The 14,403-nt window shown below is 41.5% G+C and overlaps 1 protein-coding gene across 1 annotated transcript in view; it reads right to left on the bottom strand.

Annotated features, from left to right (window-relative positions):
- Positions 1-1,123: 1,123 nt before the first annotated feature.
- MCF2L2 (MCF.2 cell line derived transforming sequence-like 2) overlaps positions 1,124-14,403 on the bottom strand; it is a 127,950-nt gene continuing 114,670 nt past the window's right edge. The window contains exons 19-25 of the mRNA XM_063306743.1: positions 11,145-11,234; positions 9,346-9,417; positions 6,806-6,892; positions 5,602-5,720; positions 3,242-3,354; positions 2,027-2,130; positions 1,124-1,333 (exon numbers count right to left, since the gene is read on the bottom strand). Coding sequence (XP_063162813.1) covers positions 1,233-1,333; positions 2,027-2,130; positions 3,242-3,354; positions 5,602-5,720; positions 6,806-6,892; positions 9,346-9,417; positions 11,145-11,234 — 686 coding nt within the window. The 3' untranslated portion in view covers positions 1,124-1,232. The remainder of the gene's footprint in view (positions 1,334-2,026; positions 2,131-3,241; positions 3,355-5,601; positions 5,721-6,805; positions 6,893-9,345; positions 9,418-11,144; positions 11,235-14,403) is intronic.

Here is a 14,403-nt window from a genome sequence, read left to right as displayed (position 1 = left end):
TCTATATAGTACCCATCGAGTCATCCTACTCCTACATTAAAAAAACGTTTTGAACATGACACTACTAGCAGATTTGTGGAACCTAACTTTCCCATTCACCATCAACATGTCTTCATGCAAAACACTACAAATAATTTACTCCCTCTGGTGCTCACATGCGCCTTGAATCCTGCAAATTGAAATGCCTATGGCAAATCATGATTTGTTCAGGAGGCTGCAATGCTTTCTCCTGAAATATGATGAGTTGGCAAGAAACCTTCAAGAGACCACATGTCTCCTTGACAGTCATTCCCTTCGCAAGTACCTCAACGTTGGGGGGACATTATATGGGGATGCATTAAATATTTTGGGGGGGGAGGAACTCTGTATTTTAATCCAGAGCCCAGCATAAGACAATGCCCAAATGCATTCTACGCAAGTGTAAAACACTGAATTGCAGCATTAGACAGAATGGTCAGCACTGGATGCAAAACTTCTGGGGGAGACAAAGCTGCCTTGTTGATGCCACAAACACACCCCAGAACTGCTGTCATGAAAGCCCTCTCCGCATTCCCTTTTTGAGTTACAAACTGCCCCTTTGCTTCCAGTTAGCATCCAAAACACCCTGTAGACAAAAGATTATAACCCAAAGCGGGTTACACCTTTTGCGGTTGTGCAAAAGTGTAACCGTTGGCTCAGGTTCAGGAATTGCACTTTTTTCATCGTCGCTCAGCTTCCTTTTTTGGTGCTCCCCTGTTTCTGATTGTCTTGAGATACAGCACGTAAGCGGATCGAGCCACAGAAAACAAGAGGCTGGGCAGCTGATCCGAACCAGCAAAGGAACACGAGGCGTTTTGTCCAACAGAACATCACCTTGAGGATCTGGAGATCTGAGTTTCAAGAATCCAGCATTCAGCCCCGAAGCTGAGGGTATGCAACTCTCTGTGGTTGTCAGTCTAATTTAGGAAACGCCTTTTTCGACATTCAAAAATGCAGTGCAAAAAAAAGCATACAATGGGTGTGTTTTGTCGAATACTAAGATACCTTTGACACCTTTGAAGTTTAACTTATTTTCAAATTTACTAGCTCAGCAAGCTTCTTCTTCTTCTTCTTCTTCTTCTTCTTCTTCTATGTATTTCATGTTGACAAAATATTGAATTCTGAAATCCAGAGTTTGGGGAAAAGGCAATTTGGTCCAGCATCGGCAGGTAAACAGAGAAGATTGAGCCCTGAGGAAACGCTTCCCGGTGTGCTCAGCTTCCAGCTTTCTGTCCAGCTGTTAAGCTTCTGTTTAGCTCCCCCACCTTCATATCTGAGTTTGTGGATGCAGTGCTGTGCATATCGCTGTAGACATCTGAAATGGGAATGCACCAACAGTATCAGTAATACTGATTTACCTTTTAGAGATGCCTACATGGAAGCTTTCCCTGGTGTCAATTTTCTGCTGGAGGTTCCTGCTAGGCAATGAATCACCAACACCACCTTGAAGCTCTTCCTCCACTGAAAGAAGCTGACATAACAAAAGTTGCATTTTTCATTAATGTCCCATCACATTCCCCATTCCTATCTCACCTACAGCTAAAAAGTAGAGCGCCCTCATTTCTTAAGTCCTTACATTTTCTTCATGGATAGTGATGGCCTACCAAAATAATATACTTCTCTAAAAAGCATTGGCTGAAGGACATTCCAAGTCCAATTACCTTGGGAGATAGATTCTGAAAGCAATAGATTATTCAGTAAAGATAACAAGGCAGGTAAGATTTTGGATCTGGCTTCCAAAAGCAATGGATGGAGGGGAGTTGGATGAGGTTGAGAAGAAAGCCCTGTTGCTTACTGATGTTGTTACTAGTTAGCTAATTTTGTTTGCCTATCTGCATCCCCTCCATTTGGGATATTAATGAATACATTAATATGACAAGAATAGTCCAGTTCACCAATCCTCTGTCTTCCCAGAGAAACTATATTCCAGAATTTCTTACTGCTTAGAAATGCAGGTGTGCAAAATTAAGTAAGCAACAAAAACTTTTCAAACTCTGCTATGTGTTACCTGAATTGCTGATACTGCAGATGCTGTGGGCTTCACCTTCTACTGGTTGTAACAGACTGGAAGGTATCCAGTCTGTTTTCTCCGAAACCAGCTTCTTCACTAACCTGAGTGTTTGGGGTGGGGGGGAAAGGATTAATTTCCTTTTTTTTACATTTCAGCCACTGCTGGTACAGCATGCAATGTTTCTCAGTTAATACAGGATAGTAAAGTTAGTCCGCATAAAAATACTTGTTGCAGAAAGGAATCAGAGGGTGGGAAATACTCAGAGACAAGTCCAAGACTAATTAAATGCATCTAATATCATTAAAGAAAAGTTTTGTTCCAAGCAAACTAGTCACTCCTGACAAGTTCACAAATACATTTGTGTAGATTTCTTGGCATCAGTATTGAAGTGGTATGCAATTGCCTACTTCTAGATTTTTCTTTTTATTTCCTTTTAATTCTCGTAGCCTATGGCTCTGGTCTTTCCTGCTGGTCCCATCCGAATAGTAACCAAGACCAACCCTAACCACCATCTTGCTGATTTTGGGTCCTCCCTCTGGGTGCCCCTGATTGGCCTTGCTCCCATAACCTGCTTGCTTGGATAAGGGAGATAGTATTTCATAGCAACATGAAAAATGGGCCAGTCTATTGACTCCTAGGTTGAACTCCACCTGGCGGTGTTAAGAGAATGTGTATATCCCATCCAGTCCTGCCAAGTGCTAGAGACAGTGAAGCTGATCAGTGCAAACTCCACTACACAATACTTTGGCAGCACAGGACACGCATCCCAAACCTGATTGGCTGCAGCGGTCAAGCGATGCCATGCCTCTGCTGCCGGCCTGACCAATGGGGATGAGGCTAGCGGTATAGTGAAGCCTTGCCAACGCTCTCCTGGTGCAAGGGCTCATGGGATGGGGAAGGCAGATGGGGGCTTTGTCATTCTAAAGTGGTGATCTTTCACCCAGGTAGCATGACGATGTGCTCGGCTTAGCTGTTTTGAGATCAGCTGTCACCTCCATGCCATAAACTCCCATTCATCAGTTCTAGATCTGGACTGAATAAATTATTTCTTTAAAACCAGCTTGACCACAGAATCCTTCCTTGAATCCATCTTCCCTCCCTCCCAATCTTCTCTTTCAACTTGTGTTCGTTTAGCCAAGAACCCAGAGAAAAGCATTATTTTCCTTTAATTATGATTTAAAAACTCTGTGAGCACGTGTATAGCTTACTTACCATTGCCCATTCTCGCCTTCCTGAATAAACTGCACTAGATCTCCATCCTCTAGGGTGAGAGAGTCTGGGAAGCAAGTGTCAAAACTCCCTTCTACCCGGTATAGATTGGATCCCTAAAAATGAATGAAACAAAGCCACAGATGCAGTTATTCCAAAAACTGGCCAGTGGTATTTTAGTGAAGCACATCAAATGTTCATTAATGTAAGCCAACCTGGGAAAATAGAAGGGAAGTATAAAAAGATTATAAATACATAAACGATCTACAGTATTTGGAACAGCAATGACTATATTTTTAATCTCTGTAGTGGTATGCGGGAATGACCTTGGGAGACAGGAGGAAGAGCTGCAAACTAGACAAGGGTAAGATTTCTTAAAAGAATATTTCAGTGAGCACTGCAGGAGTCAACTTTCAGCAACATGTGCAGATTATGCAGTTAATCTTTTATCTGTGTTTGTTTATTTAAAATAACACAAATGCTTTCTAATAGCGTAAAAAAGGACAGAAAAATAATCTAAAAGTTTCCATCATATGTTAAAACAAGTTTCTTCATTTTTGCATTAGATTTATATCTCACCTTTCCTTTAGGAGAAAGGAACTCTTTCCATTTCCCCCCCACAACAACCACCCTGTCACATAGACTGGGCTGAGAGACAGTGATTGGCTCAAAGTCACCCAGTGAAGTTCATGGTCAAGCATGGACTTGAACCTGGATCTTCCTGGTGTCAGTCCAACACTTTAACCACTACACCACACTGGCTCTTGGACTGAAAGAGTAGGACGGGCCCAAAGCCATCCAGCTGGCTTCCATGCCTGAACGTGCACCTCCCAGCTCCTAGCTCAGCATCTTCACTGCTATCCCACAATGGCTCTTGGCTTGAGATAGAGTGACTGGCCCAAAGTCAGCCACTGAGCTTTGGTGGTAAAGGGTGAATTGAATCTTGGTCTCAGGTCCTAGTTCAACGTGTTAACCACTATACCACACTGGCTAGAAGCAATGTGGTGTTCAGCATAAACCAAAACCAGTGATGTCCCCAAACTGGACCCCAGAAAAAAAGGCAGAAACTCCAGGGAGAGGCAAAACAGCCCCCCTCAGGGAATAATAGTCCCTTGTCTGCCATGACATAAGCAGAGAAAAATGTCCAATTCTGCCATTTTAAACAAACCAATGGAAGAGATGCCAAGGAAGGCACCTTGGAAACACCTTGATGATCACTGCAGGAAGAAGACAATGCTTCTCCAACATGGGCCTCCCCAGAAGCCTTGAACAGCCTCTACCCATGTTAGCTGGGAATTAGGATCCTTGCAGTCTTGCATAACTGGAGGGCACCAGGCTGACCTACCAGTGATGAGCATTTAGGATGGCAGACCCAGCCTGCTGTTGTCCCCAGGTAAATGACTTGACCAGTGAAGTGGCTGCAGGCAATCGGCCAAATGTACATTATAAATTCTTGTTCTGATATGTATAAAAATAAAAATCCAGGCATGCCAAGAGGCTGGAGCCATTGTGGGGCTTGTCCTCTTTTCTCCCTGTTTGTGTCCTGTATCATCTCCACATGGGGTATGAAAATTAAAGCCTCCACCACAGAGACTGAGTTGCTAGAGAGGGTTCACTTTTGCAGTGCTGCTCTAGATTCCCAGCTCTGTGTCCAAAATAACAAAGAAATGATTAACTCAAACTGTCACAAACTTTGGGGTCTACAAACCTTCTCTTTCATGCATGGACAGCATAGCATGGCTGCCAGGGGAAGAGAGTTTATTCAAAAGTAAACTCACCCAGTACTGTTTTGGGTTAAAGCTGTGTCCTGCTCCATCACTCATTCGGTTTTTGTGTTCGTATAATGTGCCAAACCTATCCTTGTACCAGTTAAAGCATGTCATATAGAAAGGGTCATTGAGAAATATAAAAGAAAAAGTCTTTTATGATGACCTGAAGAACCTGAACATGGCATTTAATGCCAATTGTTCCCTTTTGTCATGATCTGTGGCAGATGTCAGGATTGTTGCCATGGTGTTACTGATGCTGAGCCATCGCATATGGGTGTCAGCAGGGGCCTCATGACATTGCACACGTTATGGCATTACTGCACAAATCAATGTGTGCCCAGTGAACAATTACGTCATGACATGCGTTATGTCATGTGGCTTCCCTCGGATGCCCATGTCCTTGCTTGAACCCACCTGCAAGCCAAACATAAGCAAATTAATTTACTATATTAGTAAAGGTCCCTGAAGTACCCAACCCAAAGCCATCTTTGGAAATTGTCCTGTAGCCCTGAAAATCAAAACTAGACCTTCTGCCATGTTTAGATCTTGCTTGAGGAAAGCCAGCAGCACGAAGCTTAGAACGATGCTACCTACATGAGAAGGGTGGCTATCTTCCTCCAAATCTGAAGAGTTTGAAAGGTCCTCTGCGCTGGATGGAATGGCTTCAAAATCCTCAAAAGTATCTAGCGACGGCATCTGTCTGCTAGGCCATCCTTCATTGAAAAAAACAAAAACAAAACAGAACAGTTGGCATTATGTCCCCTCCTTCACTGGGTATAAGAAGGAGGGGAGGTTTAGCACAACCAGACTTGCAATATTCTGTTATTATAATCAATCTCAATAAAAATAGTTATTTATTGAGTAGTAGTTAAATAAAATAAAAGTTGTTCTTCCTGTGGAATTGATTTCCTGGTCTGTTCCACCTAGTGTGGCTGATGCACACTCTCAACCCAATCTACTGTAACTCACGTGGTTGCTGTTGTGGGGAAAAACCAGAGAAGGAAGTATTTTACACATTATCTTTCTCACCCTGGTGTCTTCACTGGTTATGCTAATTGTAGATAATGGCCTGCAGTTAATCACACCTGGAGGACACCAGGTTATTGAAGACTATTGCAACAGAATCAGAACAGATATTTGTTCTGAAATTCACAATCATGACAAAATGATGAGAACATCAGCAATGCAAGAAGTGGGTTCTGCAAGTGACGGCCTTGACAGCTGACCTTTCCTGGTTTTGGCCAGTTGTTAGTAATTGGATGGGAGACCTCCAGAGAGCCCCAGTGGCTACAGGCTACACTGGGAAGTAGAAAAAAACATCTCAGAAGAAGACAGTGGCAAACTATTTCAGCAGCATTGCCAAGAAAATTGCACTGAATCCATGAAGTCACTGGAGTCAACTGGGCTCAGAAAGACTTCTCTGTTATAAGCAACACAGGTAAGTCTATACTCTGAAGAGTCTGAGATTTACAAAGTGGGGACAAAGAAAACAGAGGAAGGGTAAGTAGAATACAGTTGAGGTAGATGGGTAGAAAAAAGGGCTTAGGTAGTCATTTGGAAATAAAAATGATTTTCATGCTTTAGACAGAGTCAATCAAGAGGCTTCTGGCATAAACCTCAGTCAAGTGTTGAGGTCCCATTTAACAATCTAGGGTTCCTCCATGTGTAAAAGAGTTCCTGTCCATTTCATGGGGCTAACCCAGAGAAATTTTCTCCATACTAGCCCTTTTTCTCCAAGTATGTTCTCAATGGCACAGGCATCTCATCTTAAAAAAAGAATATTCTGGTTTCTTTTTACCTGTCTGTGAAGCTGATCTGGGTACCGATCTCGTAGAGGAAACAGCATTGGACTTAGCTTGAGCAAAGAGGGTGCTTTGAAAGGCATCTGGGATAGGAAGCAGAGTATTCTATATTTTTAAAAATGCTGGTTGGCATCCACCTTAAAGATGAAAGGTTGAGCATGCAAACTTTCCTTGACAAATTTCAAGGATCATGGTAAGTAGAATAGATTTCTTCACGACCACATACGATCAGTGGAGACTGTAGACAGACCATCAAAAAAGTCAAGATGGAAGCCACCACTGTGTAATTGAAGCCCCACCCCTTTTTAGTCACCTTGTGGCTGCCATCTTGAATTTTGATCTCCCCGCAGATGTCTTTGCCGTACATTGACAAATTGGAAATCAAGACCAGCTCCCCTTGGCAGTCAGATTAAGAGGGGAGTGGGATGTATTATTCTAAGAGCAAGTTCTGCCAATTGCTTCTGAGCCTCCACACAACATTTTAGAAAGCTATTCCAAAACTCTAGCAAAACATCCTGTTAACCTGTAAGACCCTGATTCAAACTGAGTTTCTTTAGAGCTTAAAGTGGAACAGGAAACTCAAAGAATAAACAATTATTTCTGCTTTATCCTAACTAGTTGCTGCAAGTGATCCAATCTGATGGAATTTACCTATAAGTGGAATTGCATCTTGTTTCTAGTATGAACAGCTTTTAAAATGAAAGGGTGCATTCCAGAATGCTCTTCTCCAAGCTGGTGCCCTCTAGATGATTTAGGATGCATGAAATGTTATTATCTGCTTGGAATTCTGGGACTTCTAGAACTCTTCCTTACTGCTGAGATGTAGCAATCTCCACCCATCCTTGAATCAACTGAAAACTCACATAACATATGTCTCTCCATTGCCAAGCCCTACACTTTACTTCTCTTCTTTCTCTGTTCCCAGTCACCACCAGCCCTAACTTTCGTCCAGGTTAATAGGCACAAAGCTGAACAGATTTTGCACCCAAAGAATGACCTTGGACATCGTCAGAATAAGTGGAGGGGGCTAGTTTAACCACAGTACAGCTCAGATTGACTTAAGCCTATCTCACTTGTAGACTGGGATCAAGATAAAGGTATTGTCATGGAGACATGGCAGAACCAACCTGTTGTCTAGGAATGGTGCCCTGGTTAAGTGCAACTGTGGAAAGGTCAGGAGTCTCAAAAAAACTAGAGGGCATAGACTTGAGAAGGGCAGTGAATGCATCTGACATTTTCATGGAGAACCAGGTCTCACCAACAGGAGAACTTTCCCTACCACTGGAGGGAATAGCAACATTAAAACTCTTCTGTGCCTGGGGTAATTATATATCCTCTTCCACACTAAGTGAATGCTGTTATTTAACATTTTTTATTCTGATGACATACAATCAAAGGACTGCCAACACATGGTGATCTTCACACACGCATTTAGCCTGATTACTAACAAATTAAACGAGATTTGCATTAATCAAGCTCAGCACAGATAAAAAGACTGGGACTACCAAATACAGATAGATGAGCATGCAACCAAGGTCACTAGGGGTTAGCAAGCCCAAAGACAGATGAGGACACAGCTTCATTCGTTCAAATGGGAGAGACGGAGGTAGAGAAGACTAAGAATAGATAAAAGTAGAATGAATTGAACCATGAAAAAAACTAGAGGTGGACTTTTTTTTTCCAGGCCTAAGGCTGCCTTTGATTGTGCCATGTCATTTCAGGGCTTCATGTCAAAAAAAATAAGAAGTATGGACCAGGGCAAAATAAAATGCGATTGATTGAATTTTTTAAAAATTACATAAATTTAACTAATTGATATGGTTACTCCTCATGTGCTCAATGTTACTCCTCATGTGCTTAATGTTACTCCTCATGTGCTTGTTCTATCGCAGACATATAAGGCTCTCAGAGGCCACAAGAGCACTGAGACACTGAGCGTGCTCCAACAGAAATAGTTCCCAATTGGCTTTGGCCTGTTCGGAAATGATGCAATTTTTAGCAGAACTGCAATACTTAAGAATATGGTAGAGAAAGTGGAAATGGACCATTTGAAAATTGAATATATATTCCAGTCTCCACACCTTTCACATTCAATTTAGATTTAAATAAGCAAGAAAACCAAATGTTTGGGGAGCTACCAGTAATACTTTTTGAGAGCCATAATCAGATTCTGGTTTATCTATGGCTTCTTCCAGCTCTGTGTTTGTATGTCTCCCCCCTTAAAGTGTTTTTTTCAGCACACAAAAAGTCCATCTCTTCTTAAGCCTGCCAGCCTGATGAATTAGGTTGCAGGCTAATCCATTTTGGAGGAAGGGAGCAAAGTATGGGCATAGACATAGATGAGCAGATTATGAAGTTCTTCTCCCCATCCTCCTCTGACAATGTATGTTCAGAGATAGATGCAACTGGTAATAAAATGATGAAAAACACTCAAGCTCATCTGATATGCTGACTCAGAGCTTGGTATGAAATGTTGGTGGTGATGTGAGAATAGACATTCTACAAATAACAGCATGCATGGACTCAGTAGCTGTACCTTCAAAGCCCAGAGGAGTTGGATCACTTTTGATTTCATGCCTCTTGACTTTAACTACAGGAACAAGGGGACCTGTGTGAAGTTTGCGGATAACAAAATTGGAAATACAGTTAGATGCCTGCCCTGTTCCCTTGGCACGGCAAAGAAATAGGATTAATAGTCGATGGGAGAGATTAATGACAGCTGGCAGTGCAACAATATTCATTAAGCATTTCTTGTACAGTATTTATAAAAATCATCTTATAAAGATGGAAAGGACAATGTTGTGAGATCAGCAACAAACCACCAAATGGCTTGTTTTTAAAAATTACTTCTGCTTATCAAAAGGACCATAGGATTCCCACCAAGAGGCTTAGGCCCACATTGATTTCATCTCTTAAAAATCTGATCTGAGCATGTGAAAACTCCATCTCCATATTCTTTCTGATTGTAGATAATTGAAAGCTACAGGTGTGTAGGAGAACAGGTATGCTGAGCCTCTAATACTATACCGACCTTAAGAACTCGTTTTGTATTGACAAGTATTAAATTTCCCCTTAGTTTTTTTTTTCTTAGCCATTAAAATTAGTTCAGTGTTTCTCACATAATATATTGCATTATCATGTTTCTAATCAGATATAACCTAAGATAGTAAAGATGTTCTTGAGTCAAACTCAACTCTTGGTAATTGCCTCCATCTCATTCCTGGTAATTTCATGGACTTCATGCTATTTTCTCAGCAGCACTTCTGAAAAGGTTTCTTCTAGGATGTGTTTTTGATTTCCCAGTCTAGCCAACAGCCCTGGGATTTTCTGGGGCTCTCCCATCCAAGTGCTAACCAGGACTGACCCTACTTAGTTTCAGAGATCAACCAAACTCAGTTAGGTACTGCTACAAGCTGAACATCATGATAGAAGCTGAACCACAGGAGGAGCTAATACGTTTTGGTAATCAAAAGGTTTTTCATACAGTATTAAGATGCAAGACCTTGGTTTTCCTCTCCCTTCATTGTCCTTCTATGTGTCCAGACTTTGTATTGATAGGTTCACTGTGGTTTCCTTTTGCCTTTCTAACTGACTGGCATGTCACCAGAGGATGGAGATGCACAGAAAACTGGTCAGCACTTTGCAAAGCCGTATTTTGAAGGGGGAAGCATTATTCATGACTGTTGTAAAAGCCAGCCAATCGACACTATTCAAATACAGATTCTGCACCAAAATAGAAAAGCCCTTTCCCCCCAGGTCTTGATTCATATAAGATTATACCATAGCATGAGAGCAAGTAGAATTGCTTCATCGGAATAATAATTTGCTGGCACAACTACACAGATGGCAGTGTTATTGCAGTACTAAAAGTCTTGCTACTGCAGTAACTTGTTTCTCTGTGCCTTACAAGGTGGGACACGGGCTCCGTCTGTATAACTTTATCAGCATTTGTAGCAATGTATGTTGAGGGACGCGGTGGCGCTGCGGGTTAAACCGCTGAGCTGCCGATCGGAAGGTCGGCGGTTCGAAACCGCGCGGCGGGGCGAGCTCCCGTTGCTCGTCCCAGCTCCTGCTCACCTAGCAGTTCGAAAACATGCAAATGTGAGTAGATTAATTGGTACCGCTTCAGCGGGAAGGTAACGGCGTTCCGAGTCGTCATGCTGGCCACATGACCCGGAAGTGTCTACAGACAACGCCGGCTCTAAGGCTTAGAAACGGAGATGAGCAGCGCCCCCTAGAGTCGGACACGACTGGACTTTACGTCGAGGGAAACCTTTACCTTTACCTTTACTATGTTGAGGAAGTACAGCAGCTAAAGGGTTAGTGGGTCCATACCTTTGGTTAGACCAGATGTGTTAGTTGTGGTGTTGATGGAGGAAGCCAAGGAAAAGCGACGGGGAACATCTCTCTCTTTAGACTCTGGATCTGGGAGAACAGTTAGATGCAGGTCAAGGATGGGATAAGAAGCATGTAAAAACAAACAAACAAATGGTGATTTTGCCCAAGCTGGATGCCCTTCAGATGGTGTAGGCTTCAACTCCTAGAATTCTCCTCACTTTTGATTCATAATGTCTTATAGCATCACCCCACATTGCTGTGATGACAAATCACTAACAAAGACACATTTTATTGCCAAAGTGATGGCTGTGGTAAGGAATACTGTTTTCTTAATCAGCCAGAGCTGACACACAGACACAGACAAAACTACAAGTCCAGTTAGATCCTAAGGAGACTACAATATGGTTGTGAAAATCAGTGAAGTTTCACTCATTTACACAAGTGAATTTACTCACAGTAAATAAGAATGTACACCTATGTACATGTAAGGTGTTGCCAAATTTGAACTTCCAGCATGCTGAGATTTGAGTCCCAAATGGTTCATGGACCAAGATATACTTGCTCCTCAACTAGGATTATTCTCCTGTCTCACCCAGCATCCTCTGTCCTACATTCTACTGGAAAATATCCAGTCTATTCAAAATACAATTTCTTTATAACTTGTACATCTTAAGCACAATCAACCATGAAAATATTTCTCATTGATACCAATCTTGTGTTTTCCAACAATTTACTAAATTAGTTACCTGGTCAAAAACAAAGTAAGTTATGTTGGCAAGATTAACCTTTGACAAATCCATGCTTATTTCTGATTATTACCACATTGCTTTCAAGGTGTTTAGAAGTTGATCTCCTTCTGATCAGCTCTGTCATCTTCTCAGCTATCAATGTTCTATGACTAGGTTTCTGGATTCTTCTTTCTTCTTTTTCAAGTAGAGGAAGAATACTTTCAATGTACCATGTTTCTAGCGCCTCAAGCTTAATTCTGTCCCTGCAACCTATTCTTCACAGTGCTAATGGAATACACATGCTTTTGTTGGAGAAGATTGAAAACAGTTGAGTAGTTCTATATTTTCTTTATTACATCTTAGTATACTGTCTTTCCTACTAAGCAAATGATACATATGTTGCTTTTATTTCTAACATACTGAACCACCCTTTCTGTTGTTCTTAGCATCCTCCATCAACTTCAGCTCATCCTTCACCATCTTCACCACCTTCAGCTCATCCTTCACCATCTTCACCAACTTCAGCTCACCAACTTCACCTTCACCAACTTCAGCTCATCCTTCACCAACTTCACCATCTTCACCAACCTCAGCTCATCCTTCACCAACTTCACCATCTGCACCAACTTCAGCTCATCCTTCACCATCTTCACCAAATTCAGCTCATCCTTCACCAACTTCACCATCTTCACCAACCTCAGCTCATCCTTCACCAACTTCGCCATCTTCACCAACTTCAGCTCATCCTTCACCATCTTCACCAACTTCAGCTCATCCTTCACAAACTTCACCATCTTCACCAACTTCAGCTCATCCTTCACCAACTTCACCATCTTCAGCTCATCCTTCACCAACTTCACCATCTTCAGCTCATCCTTCACCAACTTCAGCTCATCCTTCACCATCTTCAGCTTACCCTTCACCATCTTCACCAACTTCAGCTCATTCTGAGCTTTCTTCACATCATCTCTACAGTTCTGGGCTACTGGTATATATTCTTTCTCAGCAATCTGTACCTCTTTCTGCCACTTACTGTATATGTGTCCTTTCCAGTTGCTTGCAGATTTCTGCTGTTTTCCATTTGCTTGAAGACCTCTGCTGGTTTCCTTTCTTATAAATTCCCTCCTTGGAACTGTCTGCCACTATGCTTTTAATTTTTTAGGAATTCTTACCTATCTCGTGCATCTTTTCGTGTTAGCTCATCCAGCCAAAAAATCCTAATAGTCAGAGTTTATTATAATCCCCTTTTTTGAAATCCAAGATAATGTATTCAGTTACACTTTAGTTTTCCTTCAAATCAAGAATTCCAGCATTACATGGTCACCCACCCTCAATGTTCTTGCTACTTTCATTTCTTTACCCTTAATCTTCTCTATTGATTTGTCCCAAGTCAAAATTAGCCAATTCTTTTGTACCTTCTCCACCTCTGAAGGAGAAAGATGTCAGAAAGTAAGTCAGGAATGTCCTGAAAGAACCATCTTTGGAAAGTTTATCTTCTAACAGCTGTTGAGATAATAAAAATCTCCTATCACTGCTACTTTACACTTTGAATTATCTGCCTTTTGCTTCTGGAAAGCGTCTACATTATCTTCTCCTTGATTAGTTGGGCATTAGTAGACCACAATAACGTTTTATCAATTCCTCTACCTATTTTAATCCAGATGTTCTCTTCAGTAACATCAAGTTTTAGATCTCTGAGCAGGTATGAATACTTTTAAGATACAGCCCAACTCTCATCCATTTCTATTGTTTCCGTTCTTTTTGAACAAACTGCGTTCTTCAGTTGCTATAATCTAATCATAGGAGTCCTCTCATCAGGTCTTGGTTGTAACTCCTAAGTAATGGTGGTTGCTCTATACTAATAGTTCAAACTCATCTTATTTTCAGTACTTGGTACAAAGCCAGCAAAGAGCAGGCATGGGAGATCTGTTTGTGACTCTCCCATGTTCCATTTAGAGATGTGACTTAATCTTCTTAAATTGTAAAGTTTTGTAACAGCACAGTCTACAAATGGACCAGAAGACATTCGCTTCCCTTGGTTGCCTTATACTCAACAGAGAATGTTGTCCAACCTCTCAGTTGGAGGTCTGTTGGTAGCTAAGCTAACCGAGGAAATTCATTCATTCCTTCTAGACATACCATGTTTCTTTTTTTGCCAATAGCATTACTACCAATTAATAACTATTCCCAGTTCTTATTTGTGACTCTAATAATAAGCACAGGTAGAATCTGAAAACTCCAGCCTCTAAGTATAAATGCATATAACTGGTAGGTAGGCATCTTTTGTTTTTTCCCCCAATGAACTGTCTACAAGCATAAACCTTGCCTTCTCCATCTAAATATGCTGGACTCAAATTCTACCCTTTTTTTTTAATGTGCATTCTCCCAGAAATCCATAAAAAGGTTGCAGGATACGTTGGACTTCCTATTTCAATCCTACAGAAGGAGCTTTTGGTAGCTGCTTCAGCATTTTGGAATTCATGCCTATCCATGACAGTTAAAAACACACACCCCAGAAAGGGATGCTT

The sequence above is a fragment of the Candoia aspera genome, chromosome 6, assembly GCF_035149785.1.
Source record: "Candoia aspera isolate rCanAsp1 chromosome 6, rCanAsp1.hap2, whole genome shotgun sequence".
Classification (NCBI taxonomy): Eukaryota; Metazoa; Chordata; class Lepidosauria; order Squamata; family Boidae; genus Candoia; species Candoia aspera.
The sequence above is the reverse complement of the archived record's forward strand: the minus strand, read 5'-3'. Positions and strand labels throughout refer to the sequence as shown.